Genomic DNA, 18692 nt, shown 5'->3' on the forward strand with positions numbered 1-18692 from the left:
AGTATTGCTATTTTCATTATTTAAATTTTTTTTTAAAATTAAGATGACCGCGGGACCAGGTGCGGTGGCTCACACCTGTAATCCCAGCACTTTGGGAGGCTGAGGCCGGCAGATCACTTAAAGTCAGGAGTTTGAGACCAGCCTGGCCAATGTGGTAAAACCCCGTCTCTAGTAAGAACACAAAAATTGGCTGGGCGCGGTTGCTCATGCCTGTAATCCCAACACTTTGGGTGGCCGAGGCGGGTGGATCATGAGGTCAGGAGTTAAGACAAGCATGACCCATGTGGTGAAACTCCATCTCTACTAAAAATACAAAAATTAGCCAGGCGTGGTGGCTCATGCCTGTAATCCCAGTTACTCAAGAGGCTGAGGCAGAATAGTTTGAACCCGGGAGGCAGAGGTTGAAGTGAGCTGAGATAGCACCACTGTACTCTAGCCTGGGCAACAGAGCAAGACACCACCTCAAAAATAAATAAATTAAAATAAAATAAAAAAGAACACAAAAATTAGTCAGGTGTGGTCGTGGGCACCTGTAGTCCCAGCTACCCGGGAGGCTGAGGCAGCAGAATCGCTTGAACCCGGGAGGTGGAGGTTGCAGTGAACTGAGATTGTGCCACTGCACTCCAGCCTGGGTGACAGAGTGAGACTCCACCTCAAAAACAAAGAAAAGATAACCTGAAAAATAGCACCCATACTTTGATGATTTAGCATTATTTCAACCAAAACACCATGAAATACTGTAGAACCACCTTAGTACAAATGTAAAAGAGCCACAGTCAGCCATTTCTAAAAAGAGAGAAAAGAAAGCAACATTACCTTCATGGACCGTAATGCCACAATTGTCACACTGAATTATTTCATCAGCATCCTCACTATTATCTCCCAGACAAACACAGCAAATCAGAATATGGTCCATTTTTTGAGAGCTCCAGTTTTGACTCTTCTCAAGAATCAGCGAGTCCTAATATTAAAATATTAGCATATATCAGAAAATCACATTTAAAGTAAAAAAAAAATTAATCACTAAAATTCTCTTTATTACTTAAACATTATTATATGCACTTCCAAATGTATGCCCCATTTTCCATTCTTTTATTAACTCCAAAGTACATTATATTTGAGAAATATATACCTGACGTCTTTGTTAAAGAACACTATAAGCACCTTCTTATTTAACTTTTCACTTCTCTGCAAGCTTCATATTCTCTCTCCTCTAGGAGAGAGGATATGAAAAAGCAGGCATGCAACTAACAACTCTTGATCTGCTTTGCCCCTTAAACTAGGAAAAACGAAAAATGAATCCACAAGTAATCAAAGTAATCATTGATCTTATACATGTGTTTTAAAAGTACAAGATATGATTCTTACACTTTAGGAGCTTATAATCCTACCTAGAGGAGACAAGACACACATATACAAAATAGGAAGAAATGAATTCAAAATAATGTTTAAGCAAGTATGTATGTGATGGCAGACTTAAGGACTCTATACTCCTTAAGTACTGGGGAATTCAGAAATTTCAGCGTTATCAAACTACTGTAAGATAGATCCATGAGAGCCTGCCTAGGTATATGAATATACACAGATACAGAAAATAATCTAAAAAAGGATCCAGATTGACTAGCTGCTAGAAGGGTCACAGAACTCTATTAATTAGGTTTATATCAAGAAATATCTAGTGTAAACTGGTAATGAAGACATTTAGCTAGTGATACTATAAAAAGAGAGGATGGGATCAGTGGCTCATGCTGGTAATCCCAAATACTGTGGGAGGCTGAAGTAGGAGGATCACTTGAGGCCAGGAGTTTGAGACCAGCCTGGGCAACACAGTGAGATCCCATTTTTACAACGTATTTTAAAATTAGCTGGGCGTGGTGATGCATGCTTTTAGTCCCAGGTACTCAGGTGGCTGAGGCAGGAGGATCACTTGAGCCCAGGAATTTAATGCTGCAGCCAGCTATTATTATGCCACTGCACTCCAGCCTGGGGGACAGAGCAAGACTGTCTCAAAAAGAAAGAAATAAGAAGACATATTAATAAACATTTAAAAGATAAAATTCAGAAGAAGAGGGTCTGTTTGTTTTCATTTAAACCTTCTGCATTATAAACTTTAAATAAGTTAACAAGAAAATTATTATTGCATATTTAATAGATTGTCTTTAACATTACATATAATAAAAGATGGTACTTGAGTCCATACATTTTTATTTATGAACCTGTTTGGACAACCGGAGGCAAGATGGCACAGTTCCGGGTTCTTCACTGTCAACTTTTCCCGCGCCAAAAGACATGGGTCGACTGCGCAGGCGCAACCCGACCTCCCACGGCGAAAAACCGGAACCCGCCTAGCCATGCCTACGGCCCACCCACGACCCGCCTATGTCCCGCCCACTGCCCGCCCACTCCCAGGCCCAGGACATAAAAGCCGCTCCCCAAGGGCGCGCTGCCCGCACTGCCTCAGCCCCCACTCCTGTCGGGACTGCAGGAACTCCTCCCCAGAGCTCCACCGGGTGACTCCTCCGGCCTCCCCTGCCGGAGACCGATGGACCTCACCCCTCCCCCACAAAGCTGGCTGACCAAAAATAAATTTGCAGTTTTGCTCCTAGCCTTGCCTACTGGCTGGTCCTTTAATACTCGCCCTGGTGAGCCTGGAAAGCAAATCAGTTTCCTGGAAAGCAAATCACTAACAATATTCAGAAATAAATTTAATAAATTAGTTTCATACCATACACTCATTAAATATACATTTTTCATAATATATTTCATAAATATATTTTATTATTTTTTATATTTTTATATTCTTTTAAACTCAACCAATATCCAAAAGTAACATTTGGAGCCATCATTTAAACAGCAATTTGTGACACTTGAATATACTTGAAGGTCACAATTAATAATTCTTTCAACATACTTTGTGTGTAACATCTAAAATTGCAGCAGATTTGTAAAACAATCAGAAAAGAATGCAAATGTCAGCAAGAATATGGTATTATTTCTCTTAAGAATTCTAGTATTTTTAAGTTCTGTATTTTGCTTCTCTATGTTATAAAACCAAACAAAATAGGTCTGGGGCTGACAAGTGGCTGGCAAATAAAAAACTGAAAACATCCTAAATAAAACTCATCTGGTTTTACAGTACCAGAGTAAGCAAACAAAAATCTGCCCAGATTTTCATACTATTAGTCATGCTTCAAAGTTGACATGAAATCAAACATTTTTAAGTTTCTTTCTCACCTCTCACTTATTCGCTACTGAACCTCGAAGCTGTAATTTATCTGCAAAATGGCGATAAAAATAATATCTACCTCAGGAGGTTATAAGAATTAACAATAGATGGCAAGAATGTTCCTGGCACAAACTAGACACTCAATAAATGTTCAATGCCTTTTCCTTTCCGCTGTATCTCTTGTTAAGGTGGTTCAAAAAGAGGATCATGAACTGATGATTTATTACACTGAGGATCTTCCTTGTACCCCCAAAAGAAAAGTTGCGAGCCTCAATGAGGACTGCTACTTTAAATATCATCCCCATGGTAAGTCCAAAGAAGACTTTCCTTAGAATACCACATCTAGGTTAAAAAAAAAAAAAAAATTACAGACTAGAAAATAATCTAGCAAACAATCAGAGTTTGGAAATTAGGATGCTATATATCTTTATGGACTGTGTGGTAATTTCTCTGGAGGAATTAAAATTAATCAGCCCTGGAAAAAAGGTTTACTCATATGGGAAACAAGTAAATTTCAAAAGGTCAGAAAAAGTTGTATCAAAATGCAGTTCTAATTCCTCTATTTTCCTATTTTTCCATTTTGCTCAGAAAAACCATAAAAATCATATCTCTACACCAATTTCTCTCCACATCTATTATCATTTAGAGGCACAGAAAACAACATTAACTAATGTTTCTGGCCCTCTGATCCTCATGATTTGAGACTCTTAATAGAAATGTAATGCAAAGAAGAAAATAGGGAAAACTAGAAATAAAATATTTCCCTAACCAAATAGCTGGCAGACAATGTTTCAACCGGAAAATCTAAATAACACATCCTCCTTAAAAAAATTAGGATCTTAGTTTTCTTTTTTGCTTTTTCTGTTTGTTTGTTTGTTTGTTTGAGATGGAGTTTCACTGTTGTTGCCCAGGATGGAGTGCAATGGTGGGATCTCGGCTCACCGAAACCTCCAACTCCCGGGTTCAAGCAATTCTCCTGCCTCAGCCTCCCGAGTAGCTGGGATTACAGGTATGTGCCACCACGGCCAGCTAGATCTCAGTTTTAACACATCAAACATAGGTTTAAGCCCACTTATGATTAGATCAATACAAAACCTGATTTATTATCATCTGTTGTTTGGATATTTCTGAGAACATACATCATCTTTCAAGATTTCAGAGAAAGTAGTTAAGCTGAAGCTTTTAACATAAAATTTCTAAACTATGGTTTTGCATAAAAATAGACATCAGGAAAATAGGTTTTGAATGGCAAAAAAGTACCACCTAGAAAATAACTTTAATATTATGGAATAATGTAATGGAATCCAATGTAATTATAGGAAGAATAAGTGATACTACATGAATAAATCAATCACACTTATAGTAAATATTTCATTTTTTCCATCAGGATTTAAAACTTACCCCCAAAATGATAATACTGATCAATGTTCTCCACAGGCTCTAAAATATGCTTACTGTTCATTTATATATATATTCCACATATGATTGTAAATGATATATACAAAAGGCTAAATTTTATCTAAACACATGTGTTTAATACAAGGAAATTCCAGCACATTTCCTGTAAAATTAGAATTAAAAGAATCCTACTGCCCTGAAGAAAAAATTATTATATCAAAAAGCTTGACCAATCATACTTCCTCTAAGTTTTTAGAAAAGGTCAAATTCTCATGAATCTCAGTATTTATACAATGTTACAGAACTGACTTTTTTTTAGGACTCAGAGCAATTTGTTTCATTTTGTAATGTGTAAAAAGACAACTGATTAGTAAGTTAGAAGTCTCAAACAGAAGTGGATATTTATAAATTTTGGCAAAATTTTTACATTTTAATTCACAAAAATCAGGTGACAATTGCCATTTCTTAATGTGACACCTAATATCTTTAACAGAGCCTTTTACGGAAAAAAAAAATTCTACTCAGCAAAGAACATGAAGTTACATTTATAAAGCAGTAATCCAAAATCCAAACTGTCTCTAATTTTAAGTATTTTCCATGAGAAAGGAACACTTTCTTTCACAAAACAAAAATGCCAATTCTATTGACATAATTTACTGTCATGTATTAATTCTCATACAAAACTTCAGTTTCAAAATCTTGAAAATGGGAACCATTTCTGAAAATACTACACCGCCTTCCCCAAAAAACTTACCTCTGAAAACTAAAGGGCAAGATAATCTTAAGGAATCTCAAAGCTGCAAGATTAATGGCTGAAAAAGATATACAACCATATTTCAAGGGGATTCTTCAGACTGCACTAAATTCAAAAAATGCCAGAAGGTCATTGACAAAAAACAGGTGCCTGTTTGCAAAAATGCAGTTTATCTAATGCCCAGTTCTAGAGCAGCAGTTCTCAACGTGTGGTCCAGTGAATTCTCTTTCAGCAGGTATAAAAAGTAAAGGCAATTTTCATAATCATACTAAGACATTATTTGTCTTGTTCACTCTTTCTCTCATGGGAGTAAAATGAAGTTTTCCAGACACTACATAAAATGGGAACTGACAACTTGTGTGCTTACTCAGTTTTAATTTCAAATGGTAAATATCAACAGATATTATCCACATAAATATTAATGGTTGTCCTCAATAATTTTTAAAACTGTAAAGGGGCTATGTGTGGTGGCTCACACCTGTAATCTCAACACTTTGGAAGGCTGAAGCAGGAGGATTGCTTGTGGTCAAGAATTTGACACGAACCTAGGCAACATAGTGAGATACTGTCTCCACACACAAAAAATAATAATAATAAAAAATAAAAGCATTAGCCAGTCATGGTCGTACACCTGTAGTCTCAGCTACACCGAAGGCTGAGGTGGGAGAATTGCTTGAGTCTGGGAGATCAAAGCTGCAGTTAGCCATGATCACACCACTGCACCCCAGTCTGGGCAACAAAGCGAGACCCTGTCTCAAAAAAAAATAAAAATTCAAAAAATTTTAAAATGAGGCCAGGCGTGGTGGCTCATGCCTATAACCCCAGCACTTTGGGAGGCCAAGGCAGGTGGATCACTTGAGGTCAGGAGTTGGAGAACAGCCTGGCCAACATGGTGAAACCCCATCTCTACCAAAAATACAAAAATGTGCTGGGCATGGTGGCACGCACCTGTATTCCCAGCTACTCAGGAAACTGAGGCAGACGAATTGCTTGAACCCATGAGGCAGAGGTTGCAGTGAGCCGAGATCACGCCACTGTACTCCAGCCTGGGCAACAGAGTGAGACCCTGTCTCAAAAAAAGAAAAAACTGTTTGAGAATCACTGCTAGAGAGTATTTCAGGGTCTGTAGTACAGGCATGTCAAGGCCATTAAGAGCGATAATTATAAAAGGGCCCTGCTAAAATAAATATCAAGTTCCCAAAAGAAACTTCAAAATTATGAAAGTTCCAGGTCATCATTTCACTACAAATGAACTTAACATAGCAGCCAAGAAAAATGTCTGCCTGCTTATAAACTAAATATGGTATAATTATACATTTCTATTACGTATTTCTAAAGCTACATTTTCAGCTATCTCTACTACAAAGTAGTTTCTGAAAACAAAGTAAAAGCAGGGAAAATCAAACTTCAAATATAATCAAATATATACTTAACTATGTAATGGACACAGAAATTATCACTAGCTAAAATAACCAGGAAGATTAAAACCCAAACATTGGCCACAGGCAACAAGGACTAGCTTTAATCATCTTCTTACAAAATTAAGATCATACAAATAAATCTAGAAATATAACTAATAATCACAATTGGTTAGTTTTTTAATTAAAATGTAATTATCTAATTTGAGGGACATAATTTAAATAAACTAAAATCACCAAAAAATTACTGTAGCACTTGAATAATAGAGTTGTGGGGAAAATGACTCAAGCTTTTAAGTAGAATGTTATTCTGGAGAAAAAGTAACTTTTTATAATCTCTTCTACATGGGCACTTTTTTGAAGAAGTGCTTTGGAATCTCATTCCTGGAATGTGTTTATGTTTGGGACTATTAATTTAAACATAAACGGTCCCATTATTTACTGAAGTGTCTTCTAGTGGAAAAAAAAAAACTAAGCAACCAATACATGGACTTCAAATGCATCGTAAATGTTAGTCTACAACCTCTTAGGCAGTATTTATGAAGTACAGGTTTAATAAATAGATGCTATACACATTTTACGTGGCAAATTTCTAAACATATGCAGGTGTCCCCCACTCTTTTAGCATAAATCTAATCCACACTGCCTCTATCATTAGCTAGACTACTTCTAAGAATATCAACCTAATAAAAATGAAGGAAGTGATGTTGTCAAAAGTAAACTTACTCATTAGATATACAGTATTAAGTGCTATAAATTAAACTGCATGCATGCCTAAATTAAATACAAACAATTAGATTTTTCCATGCCTGTTTCAGATAGCATTGATAATACGGAACTGCCTGTGCTATATCATTAAAAATATTATACTTTTTCCCAAATGACAACTTTCCTTTAAAGTTAAGAATTAGAATGACATTGAAGGCAGGCAACATTTTTTTTCATATAAAATATTGGTTTCAGAAGTAAACCAATGTTTATAATCCAAATATAAACTGTTGTCTCATCTCCACTGATAACCTTACAGTCTGCTATAGATTATTTTGGTAAGGTAATCACCAACTTTTTAAGCAAAACAATTAAAATAGATAATCACTGCTATGTAACACTTGTAAGCAGAAAAATGTGAAAGAACAAATAAAGTATAAGAGGAAAAATCTTTCTACCAGTTTTACTTCAGTGATATGAAAAAAAAAATAAGTGTTTGGTAAAGAAATAAATTTTGGTGAATATAAACACATTAACAGAAATGACAGAATTATTACAGTTGTACATGTGATGTAACAGATACATCTACATGTAAGACAACAACTCAATCTTTCTTTTGAAGAAAAACATATACAAAAACACATACACAAAGAGACACAAATGTGTTCGACTGAAGAGTCTTGAATGATGCATCTCTGAGATCAATGGATAAACCTAACTTTCAGTAGTAGAACTTCAAGTAGAAGCACTGAGCCATTACTGCAGTCTTATGACAAAAATGTCTGTTTTATGATGGAAATGTTTGGGTTTTTATTCCATTTCTTTGTAGAGAGAATTTATTTACTAAATATATGTAAAAATAGTTTATACTTATGTGTATGTCCCGTACACATAAAGCAAAGATTTGGTGACTAAAAAGATGATGAGTGCTACAACTGGTAAAGGAATTAATCTTTAAAACTAATCTCTAAGGTTTGAGAAAATCATTAGACTGTTTGTTGCCCTGCTCTAAGGTATTCTCAAGGCCCGCATTTTAATAAGGATATGGACATAACTACGTTGAAAGAAAGGTGACCTTTGTTTTCATATTCCACTCAGCACCATTCAGCAGTCCTATGAACAAAGGAGTAAAGGGATAAAAAGGAGAATGGAAAACTTTGTCATTTCCCAAGTTTATGGATATAAAAATATTTCTCTAAATATTTCTCCTTGAGGACAGAGATTGTGAGCTCCTTGAGAACGGTGACAAATAGTAGATATTTAATAAAAGTCTGTTGGCCAAATGAAAAAATGTTACAGTTAGAGTGCTCATTCATCCCACAGCCGTCTATAAATAGGATTTCAAGGAAGCCACTTAATACAATGTGTAGAGTGATTTAGAGAAGAATTCCCTTTTCCCCAGACAGACAGATATAAAAATTGGGTTGATCTACCTCATTACTCTTGCTTTGAGATAGGGTCAGGCTATCATTGGTCAGTTCCTCATCATCAGCACTGTTTCTGCTAAGAACTTTACTCTTCTTCTTCTTGCAACCCCCTTCACTGGCAGGGCTACTATGATCTTCATCATTGCCTTCATCATTCTCATCTTCATCACTCCCGCTTCCCTCATCTTCATCATCCTCATTGTCTCCATCACTTCCCTCTTTCTGAGATGCAGATCTCCCTTTTCTCTTTACTACAGTAGGTCGCCAATCATTGTCATCCTCACTGTCATAGTCATCCATGTCATTCAGCTCTTCCATGGACACAAAATCCAGAAGCGGTCGGTTTCGTCGAAGGTTCCATTTTTTTGGCTCGCTGACTTGTTCCTCTGCAGCAGTTGTCGTAGTGGGAACAGAAGGGGATGTGTTAACAGCAGGAGGACTTGTGGCTGGTGTGGTGGCAGCAGCAGAAGCAGCCACATTCTCAGATACTGTTGCTTTTTCTTTTTCCTTCTCTCTTTCCTTCTCTTTCTCCTTTTCCTTTTCTTTTTCCTTCTCTTTCTCCTTTTTCTTTCTAGGTCTTTCTCCATTTTCTTCTTCCTCCTTCTTTTCCATTTTAATTAACTGTTTTTCTGCTGACAGTACTTCTTCCTCTGCAGAATTTTTAAGCTGTTCTTCTTTTACTTTAGTATCTTCATTCAGTTCTTCTTCTAAAATATTTTCTTCAGAATCACTACAGGAACCTTCTCCACTGTCCTTTGAAGCATCTTCACTTCCATTACCACTCCCTTCAGAATCTGTTGAAAATATGAGAAAAAAAAAACCACACATATGTATATACATACACACACACACACACAACGCTGACACAAATGAAACCACCAAAATTTGTGAATAACTTGCAAAACAATATAAACAAATTTAAGTCAAAGAATGGTAGACATTCCCAACCTGATCAAATAATAAATCAATGAAGTTGATACAATGGTTTTGTATAGCTCTAATGAAGATGAATATATATAACCCTAAATTAAAATATGCTTTAAAAAGAGAAGCACTATTTTGTGTCACATGGCAACATTTGGTACCGAAGAGGCAATTATTTTTTAAAGTAAATGTGCTTCTTTTAAGATTAGGCACTTGATTTTAATTTTACTGATAACACAGACAAAATTTTTCCTCCCTTAAACATCTTTTGTAAACTATATGGACTTGTAAGTATTGAGTCACAACCAAAACAAGATAAATCTGGCCCATAAAACTGCTTCATTTATTTTACTCTTTTCCCAGTTAAATGAGCATGGATATTTATGATAGTCAACTTATACTACATCCCTAATACACCGAACAAATTTTAGGAATACCAAGAACACAGGTGAAAAGAGACAATAGCAATGGCAGAGAAAAAGGAAGTTGTAAGAGAAATGATCAGTTTTCCTGTTTATTAGGATACTGTTCATATCAATAAAAGAAGAGTCACTACACTTTCAAAACGGCTACACAGTAACCACTATATGCTCTAGAACGGAAGAAACTGATGAATAAAGCAGTCCATTCTGAAAATGAGCAGTCACTGAAAAGTTAGGCTGAAGACATTAAAGAGCTCACAGGACTTAATGCTTTCTATCTAGCAGGTTTCTTCCACTCCTACCTAGGGCAGCCCAGTCCCTCTCAACCCAACACTACTCAGTAACCTTCTAATCATTCTCTTTGTACCCAATCAAGTAAATAACAATCTAAAATATTTGAAGAGAGAAATAAATGAAAGGAGGGAAAGAGGACAGGGAGCAGGAGGAGGTGGGGAAGACACCAGTTAAGTCTTAACCAGTACCAATAGTTACATCCACAGGATGATAAATTTTTGCACCTATAGCCAAGAAAAAGGTAATGATAAAATGGTGGAAAAAGTACAGTGTTTCCACATCATTTTAATTTCTATTAACTCAACTAGGCTTAACCTCTGTAATTAACTAAGCACTAAAATTGAAGGAAGCTGTCTGTAATTAGTATCTGGTATCTAGTGAGCCCCACAAGTCATACAAATGACTGCTAACAAAAATATTCTGCAAGCAAAATTACATAAAAAATAAACACTAACATTTAACAGATACTGACTGACTCTATGAAATCATTAACAATCTCACAACTGTCATGTAGGTATCCATAGCTTACTTGTAACTGTTCTGAAAAAAATACTCTTATCCTAAACAACCTTGCACAGGATACAAGAGCAATATCATACAGGTCAGCAATTCCCTATCGGAAACTTTAAGAACCAGATGTGTTTCAGAATTCATAATTTCTCAGATTTTCAAGGGTAACATGGAGCATGTACCATATATTACACTAATACCCCTAGTGAAGTCTATGGGATTATCCTATAATCAAACATTATTTCTGCAGAGAAAAATATAAATATTTACAGTATATGAGAAATAAATACTACAAATAAACTCTTACCAGTTCCTGTTAGGCTTTGCCATCAAATAAGTTTGTGTCAATCTTACAAAACACTTGGATTTTTGAGCTTCTTGGATTTCAAGAGTGTGGACCCAATATCACTCACAAACAAGTGACTTTTTTTCAGTCTCCAAAGCATTAAGAAAATTATGATTTTGTAAACCACTCACAGTAATTAAACCCAACCTACCAAGAAAAATCACATCTGGTAAAAATAACAAAAATAATCTTTAGACATTTTAAAATTACGATTTAATAAATAAAAACCAGAGTTGACTAAACACTTCTAAGACACAGAAAGATCTTTTATGCACACTGACTAAAGAAAACTCAAACACCTTAGGCTCTAGAATAGAAGTAATGCCATAATTAAGAGAGCTAGGAGATGAAGATGAAAGAAAAGGTACTTTTCTTCAGCATCAACCTTCTAGAAGGCTTTTTACCAATCAAAACTTAATGATAGACAAAAAAGTAAGATTAACCGGGGCAGAAGTAGGGGTAGCTGATCAAAACTGAGACCAATCCAACTTTGCTGTTACCTGGTAAATTTTACAAAATGCAGAGATTTTTGTGATTTTGTTTTGGTAGTTGCCAATGCCAATTAATTATTTTTTCTAATGAGAGGTAAATTGAGACTCCTTGATTCTGTTTTTGATTTATAATCATGCCTGAATAGAAAGGAATTAAAAAAAAATTCAATGTTTTATATTTGTTAACTATTAGAAGAATGGACATTATCCCACAAAACCAAGTCCTAATAGCTTATCCAATCCCTCGTTCTCCAAATACAGTACATTAGTCAGACTCCAACTACACGGATCAGCAATACATCAAATTTTATCTTTCTATAGGGTTCAGCAACATATCAAATATTATCTTTCCCCGATCTCTGAAAAATAACTTCTTCATCTGATTAGTCACTATTTGTTTTTTGTACATATGCACTGGAGGGATGGAGATAAACCTTATTTATTTACAAGCATAGCTGGGTAATAAGGATAATGAGAAAAATCAAGGTCCTTGGCTGTCTATTTTTTCCATAGGCTGCAAAGAAAAAAATTTCCCATTACTATAAAATCAAAGAATGACTCTGTGCCATGTTCCAAAAAAAAAAAAGAGAAAGGAAAAAAAGAAATACACCAGAGAAATTAGCCAGATACTTCAAATAAAGCTATCTTAGGCAGAAAGACAGAGTTAATTTCAAGTCTACAACAAACCTTTCTTACATTTGAAAAAAGTAAATCTTTAAAATTGAAATCCTACTTCCCATTTGGTTAAATAAAAGATAACCTTTCTCAAACATACAATATATCGGAATCTCTCCAAGCAACAGCTATTTCAACTAACAGACAGTTAAGAAATTTTTTACCATCACAGAATTTTTCAAAACTCCTCTGAGTGGTAATGGCCAGACAAAAAATAAAATAAATTTTAAAATTAGAATTTAAAACACCAACAAGAATCCCTTTAAAACATTAAATAATAAAATAAAAATTAATTTAATTAATATCAACCATCAATACCACTGTATCCAATGTTCTCCCCATAACAAAATCAATATGACTTAATTTAGTTTTATGTTAATATACAATATATGCAATATAAATTTGTTCATCAATTTCATCAATCTAATTCTGTTCACTGATCTGGTACAACAGTATTAGTACTATAAATATACACAATAGATAACAGACCGATCACTATTCTACCAGTTATTTAGAGCTATCCCGGGGCTACATTCGACCAAAACTGTGTATGTCTTGAAGACAGCCAGTCAGTCAACACAACTCATCCTCTACTGCTGATTCTAGTTCCAGCTATGCCATCTTAGGTTTGTATGGGTAAATCTAAGCCAGTGGTACTCAAATGGGGACATTTTTCCCCCCAGAGGACAACTGGCAATGTCTGGAAACAACAGTTGCCACAACAGTGGAAGTGGGGTGGAGGTGAGGCTGGGGCAGGTTGGAAACTGGCATCTAGAGGCTACTGGCATCTAGTAGAGGAAAGGGTTGTTGTTGCTAAACATCCTATTGGGTACAGGGCAAGCCTCCACAACAAAAAACTATCCAACACAAAATGCCAGTAGCACCAAGGTTGAGAAACCCTTAACTCGTATATACGGCCACAATTTGACCTTATTCTACTTTTCCAGGCTTATCTCTTCTACTTCTTCTACTTATCTCTTCAATCCTGATCCCCAAATATAAAAAACAATTCCAAGTTTCAACACTTTTAATTTTTGCCTCACCAAGATTGCTGTTTATCTAAATCTTTCTGTTCATAGTTCCACTCTTCTCTCCTCAATGAAATTGTTCTACATCAATCTAAAGTAATCCCATTTCCTATGAAAGACTTGAACTACACAAGTGATCAGCCATCCTTTGTATCAATTATTTTATTTAATTATTCTAATTTTTATTTTACTTACATGTTATTTTACTTACATGTTATTTTACTTACTTATTCTAATATTACTACTATTGTTTTATAAATTCACCATAACATCTAGCAAAGAGCTAAACTATGGACAATCAATGAACACATCTGGGTCCAATTATTCAAAGTCAGATTAAGCACAAAATACCACCAAAGTCTCAGGCTGACTCTTCTCATTAAATTATTTCCTGGTAATATGGCCTAACTAAACTACCTTTTGATCAAGATCTAAAGTTAACCCCATTTTACTTTGGATGGCGGGGGATGGGGGTAGAGGGCATGGCTAATCTATCTGGTTAATAAAATACAGGTCTGCATCTTTATAAAGATGTAAACATTTTTTAAAACATTCAATTAATGTAGCAGATAACTAAATGTAAGTAAGTCTCCTATCCTACCCCCAGCCCTACGCCCAAGTCTCAAATATAAACACGTGAACTAGGTCAAACCATGAAATTGCTAATATTTGACTGTTTTGGACCTACAAAACTGGTAATTCCATATGGTTCAACCTAACATTTCTACATATTGTTCTTCTGGTGGTTATCACCAAAATTCTAACACATATATACCCTATTTTAGGACTTACTCATTTCAAACTTTATTGATTGCTTTCAATCAAAAATGAGAAGCTTCTTTTGCTTTTGCATTAAAAATAAAATATAAACTCTCTTCAGTTTCATAATTTTCTAAAGGTACAGGCTGGTAATCACTTGCCAATCTTACTCATGGGTCACTCTTTACCAAATGTTGATTTGTTTCTATTTTATGATAGAGTTAAATTATGTTTATCTGCAAATGTTTTCTATATTTATTCCTAAAACCAAACAGAAATATAAAAAGTTTTATAGTCAGAATTTCAGATTTCAAGATGAAGGTAAGAAAAAACTGATCCACAGAATCCAGTTAGCCAAAATTAAGGCCAACCAATCTAACCACTTAATATTAAGTTCTAAGGAAGTTCGTAGTTCATTCAATAAGTCATTTCTAGAAGTTGTTTTGAAAGAAAACACAATCAGACAGATGTTTAGCTACCATTTGTCTACTTCCAATTTAATCTCCTATTCATAAGTAGTGCTGGGAATCCACAACTTCAACATGTTTGAAAACCAGTGATAGGACTAATGTCTTATTCTCTGTAAGACTTCAATTACATATATACTATCTCAGGCACAGAAAAGATTCAAATGGAAAACAATGGTAATCCAGAGTAAGCCAGTATCTCAGCTATGCGGAGCATCGATGCACCTAAAATAAGTCAAAAATATGATTCAATTTCTGTTGACTATTAATCATTTTAAATACAATCATTTTCTTCTAAATTCCCTTTTACAATAAATACCAAGAACTATACATATAGAATTGTGACCTGAGACCACAGGTCGCAAATTTAAGTCCTCAGGGGGCCAGGAGGGTAAATTATGAGTACAGCATACTAAATATTATGTTACAAGAGGGAACAGAAAGAAAATATTTTTAGTGTGTTTAAGGAATATATAGATATATCAAACTAACAAAACTCATCCTATCATTTTTTCACAAACAACAGTTGTCTTCAACTATAGTTAGGATTTAACAAGGTCAGAAATCTCTACTTAGCTCGATGTCATAAAGTATTTTGAGAAAGTACTTTCTGTTTGTATCAGATTGTTTTACCACTTGAAAAAGAAGCGATACCTGTGAATACTCCATCTCAATAAACAAACCTTAGAAACAAATTGTCCACAAAGTCAAGATTTATTGTCACATAATTATGCAATAAGTTTTAGAATTGTTCTAATATTCAAAGAATTCGTAACTTCCAAGACCCAATTATGTTTGTCAAAGTTTACAATCACAACCATAACAAACCAAAACTACATCCTAGCCAGGAATATTCTTATCTGCCAAGGTCTTTACCAAGAGAACTAAGATTTAAATTTTACCTTCTTTCCCTTCCCTTCTTTGGAAATACCAAACATCAGCAAACTAACTAAAGGAAGGATAAAGAGCTGAGAAGCAAAGGATAAAAAAACAGTTAATCAAGATAAACATCAATTTTTGATTGCTGAGGATGAATTAAATTAGTAACCAAATATCCAGAGTTTCTGTTTAAGATTCTGTCCATCAACTCTTGGGATCCAAGCAGATAAACAGACTAAATTCCAAAGTCAAATCCACTGGATCCGTTACTGCCTGAGTGACCTCATGCCAGTTCTTTAAACTCAATACCCCTGTTACCTGTAAAATAGTATCTCCTTCACTAAGTTACTGTGAAAATTAAAAGAGATTATGCAAACAAAAAGTTATCAGCAAATCACAATGCAAATTCTGCTGTCGATGCTACTAAAAGTAGCAACAGGAATATAATTTCATTCATCCCTTCCTACTATCCCTAGCAGGAAAAAGACAAGGGAAAACCAGAGGAAGGAGAGATGTGACTAAGCACAGCAAACTCTCTAGAAGGATATAAAAACTGTTGAAGAGATGAAATTGGAAAGGTTTTTACTTCTCGCTTTATTTAAATTTTCATCTCACTTTATTTAAATTTTCAAAAGAGGTGAAATTACAAATAATTTTTATTGTTCATGTTTATCAGTATTTTTCCCATAAAATATTTAAACATAATTTTTATGTTTCTCAGATTCCTTCAATTGAAACTGTATATATTATATACATAAGGCACACTGAACAGAAGATACAAAGGAGAACCATACTTTTCTGTTTTCCAGTTCAGCACAATGTGAATATACCACCTTTAAAAAAAAAGTTTTTTAAATTACTAAATATAGTGAGCAAGCATGCATAACTTACACTTCAGAGATATCTGAAAGGCCCAATTCACAAGGTCCAGCACCTACTATAATTTAAAGTGCAACTCTTACTCTGGTCAATTTTATTCTAGCAAAAGAGCTAATACACAAAAAAAGCAAAACTCCCCTAAGAGAATGTCAAGTGATCTGAAAAAAGAAGAACCTTGCTCAGGGACTATTAATGGTCCACACACCTCTCAGGATACTTTTCTACTTTGGGATATCTTTCGGTTTTTTCCTCTGTAATATAAGCATAAATATATTACAGGTGTAAAACAGAGAAACCCTTTTGCATCTTAGGAAAAAGTCCTTCCCCTGACTGCTAATTATCTCTGAGGAAAACAGAAGCAACGATAGGTCTAGTGACAGTATCTAAAGGCAAAATGGGAAATCAAATGGACAAAATAAATGAAGTTTATGTGCTTTCACTTAAAATTGGCATTTTAATCAAAACCGATTTAAAAAGTCTAAAAATAAGCCTAACTCCAGAAAGCTGGGAAAGGGGAAGAGAGAAGGAAATATTTACCTGAGGCATCTCCAACTTTAAAATCACTGTCATCTGAACTATCATAATCAAGAGCTTCCAGCAGAGAAGCTGCCAAAGGCTTCACCTGCCTCCTCTTGGAGCTGCGATCCACTGTTAAGAGAAAAAAAATTACATTGTCATTCATAATCACACCAAACACAGTGGAGATTTGTGGTGCTAAGAGAACACAAAGATGACCTCGTGCAAGGAATTTTTGTCTAATTGAGTTCTCAGCAAAAGAGGTCAGGAGAAGGTTGGGGTGCAGAAGCGGGGTGGGGAAGGCTGGACAGCTCCATGGGCAGTTTCAGAGGCAGCTCCAGCCCTGATGCTGCCAACGCCAACTCAGGCCGGCTAAAATCGAAGCTGACCCTCTTGCCCATCTTTTCAAGATGTAGGTTCTGCACCTTACTCGTAATCCCCCACTTACACATCGTAACAGTCAATAAAACACGCAAAACCCAAGGAATAAAAGAAGCGGGCTTCACTTCCGCGGACCATGGAGGGCCAGGGTCCACCAATCCAGCTTTCCCGCCGGGTTCTCCCACCCCTGCCCTGCTCCCACCGGCCCTGACATCTAGAATGGCTGAAATGGATCCCTCGCCGCAGAGGCCTTGGACACACTTACTAAGGAATCCGTGAAGTGGTCGTTTGGAGGAGACTTAGGGAGAGGCTGCGGGAGCCCAGGCAGCGCCGAGGTCGGGGACTGGGGCCGCGAAGACAAGTCCGAAAGATGCTATTTAAAACCGGCGCGCAGCCAGCCAGACAGGGGCGCTCCCAAGAGTAGCCCCGCGGTCCCTTAACCCCCCCGCCCCCCCGGCCTCACCTGGCCCTGGCCGCTCGAGCCCCTTCCCACAGCGCTCCCTGGCCGGAGAAGACCTCCGGCCCAGGCAGCGCAGTCAACCCGGCGGCCCTGGGGAGTTAATTTCTCCCGTTAAAACTAGAAAAAAAAAAAAAGAAAGAAAAAGTTTATTAGCCTGGACCACAAGCAACAAAAAACCCAGAAATTGCACAGCTCGAGGCCGGCTGCCTCAGACAAAAGGGAAAGCAGCGACCCGGATACGGCTCTGAGTAGAAGGAAGTGAAAACACGAGGCTCAGCGCAGCCCTCAGAGCAGCAGGAGTTCAGGGCGCATGCGCAGGACTCGCCCCCGCACAACCTTCCCGAACAAGAGCCGAACAGAGCCGAGTGGAAGCCCAGGAAGCCTCACGGAGCCTCACGAAGCCGAGTAGTGCCAAGCAGGAGCAGAGGTCCCCGCCAAACCAGTGCAACTCCGCCCATAAACCCCTAAGGCTCCGCCCTCTCCGCGCCTAATTCGGCTCGGGAGTCCAAATCCCTGGGAGGCCAGTTTCTGTTTCTGATCTGTTTTTTAAGGATTTACTGAGTAAACTTTCCACAAAGGGATGTTTGCTACCCTAAGCCACTACCAGTAATTAAATAATATTGTCACCGGTAGAGGGTCGTGACTGCAAGTTGTCCAGGTTCTTGGCGTTTTTAACAAAGAATTGCACAAAACGCCCAGCAAAGCAAAGAAAGAATGAAGCAACAAAAGA

The 18692-nt window shown here is 36.5% G+C and overlaps 1 protein-coding gene across 2 annotated transcripts in view; it reads right to left on the bottom strand.

Annotated features, from left to right (window-relative positions):
• PHF14 (PHD finger protein 14) overlaps positions 1-18222 on the bottom strand; it is a 200413-nt gene extending 182191 nt beyond the window's left edge. For both annotated transcript variants that reach the window (XM_011942981.1, XM_011942988.1), the window contains exons 1-4: positions 17768-18222; positions 17143-17253; positions 8938-9725; positions 817-961 (exon numbers count right to left, since the gene is read on the bottom strand). In XM_011942981.1, coding sequence (XP_011798371.1) covers positions 817-961; positions 8938-9725; positions 17143-17253; position 17768 — 1045 coding nt within the window. In that variant the 5' untranslated portion in view covers positions 17769-18222. The remainder of the gene's footprint in view (positions 1-816; positions 962-8937; positions 9726-17142; positions 17254-17767) is intronic.
• Between the last annotated feature and the right edge of the window lie 470 nt (positions 18223-18692).

The sequence above is a fragment of the Colobus angolensis genome, unplaced genomic scaffold, assembly GCF_000951035.1.
Source record: "Colobus angolensis palliatus isolate OR3802 unplaced genomic scaffold, Cang.pa_1.0 Scaffold104, whole genome shotgun sequence".
Classification (NCBI taxonomy): Eukaryota; Metazoa; Chordata; class Mammalia; order Primates; family Cercopithecidae; genus Colobus; species Colobus angolensis.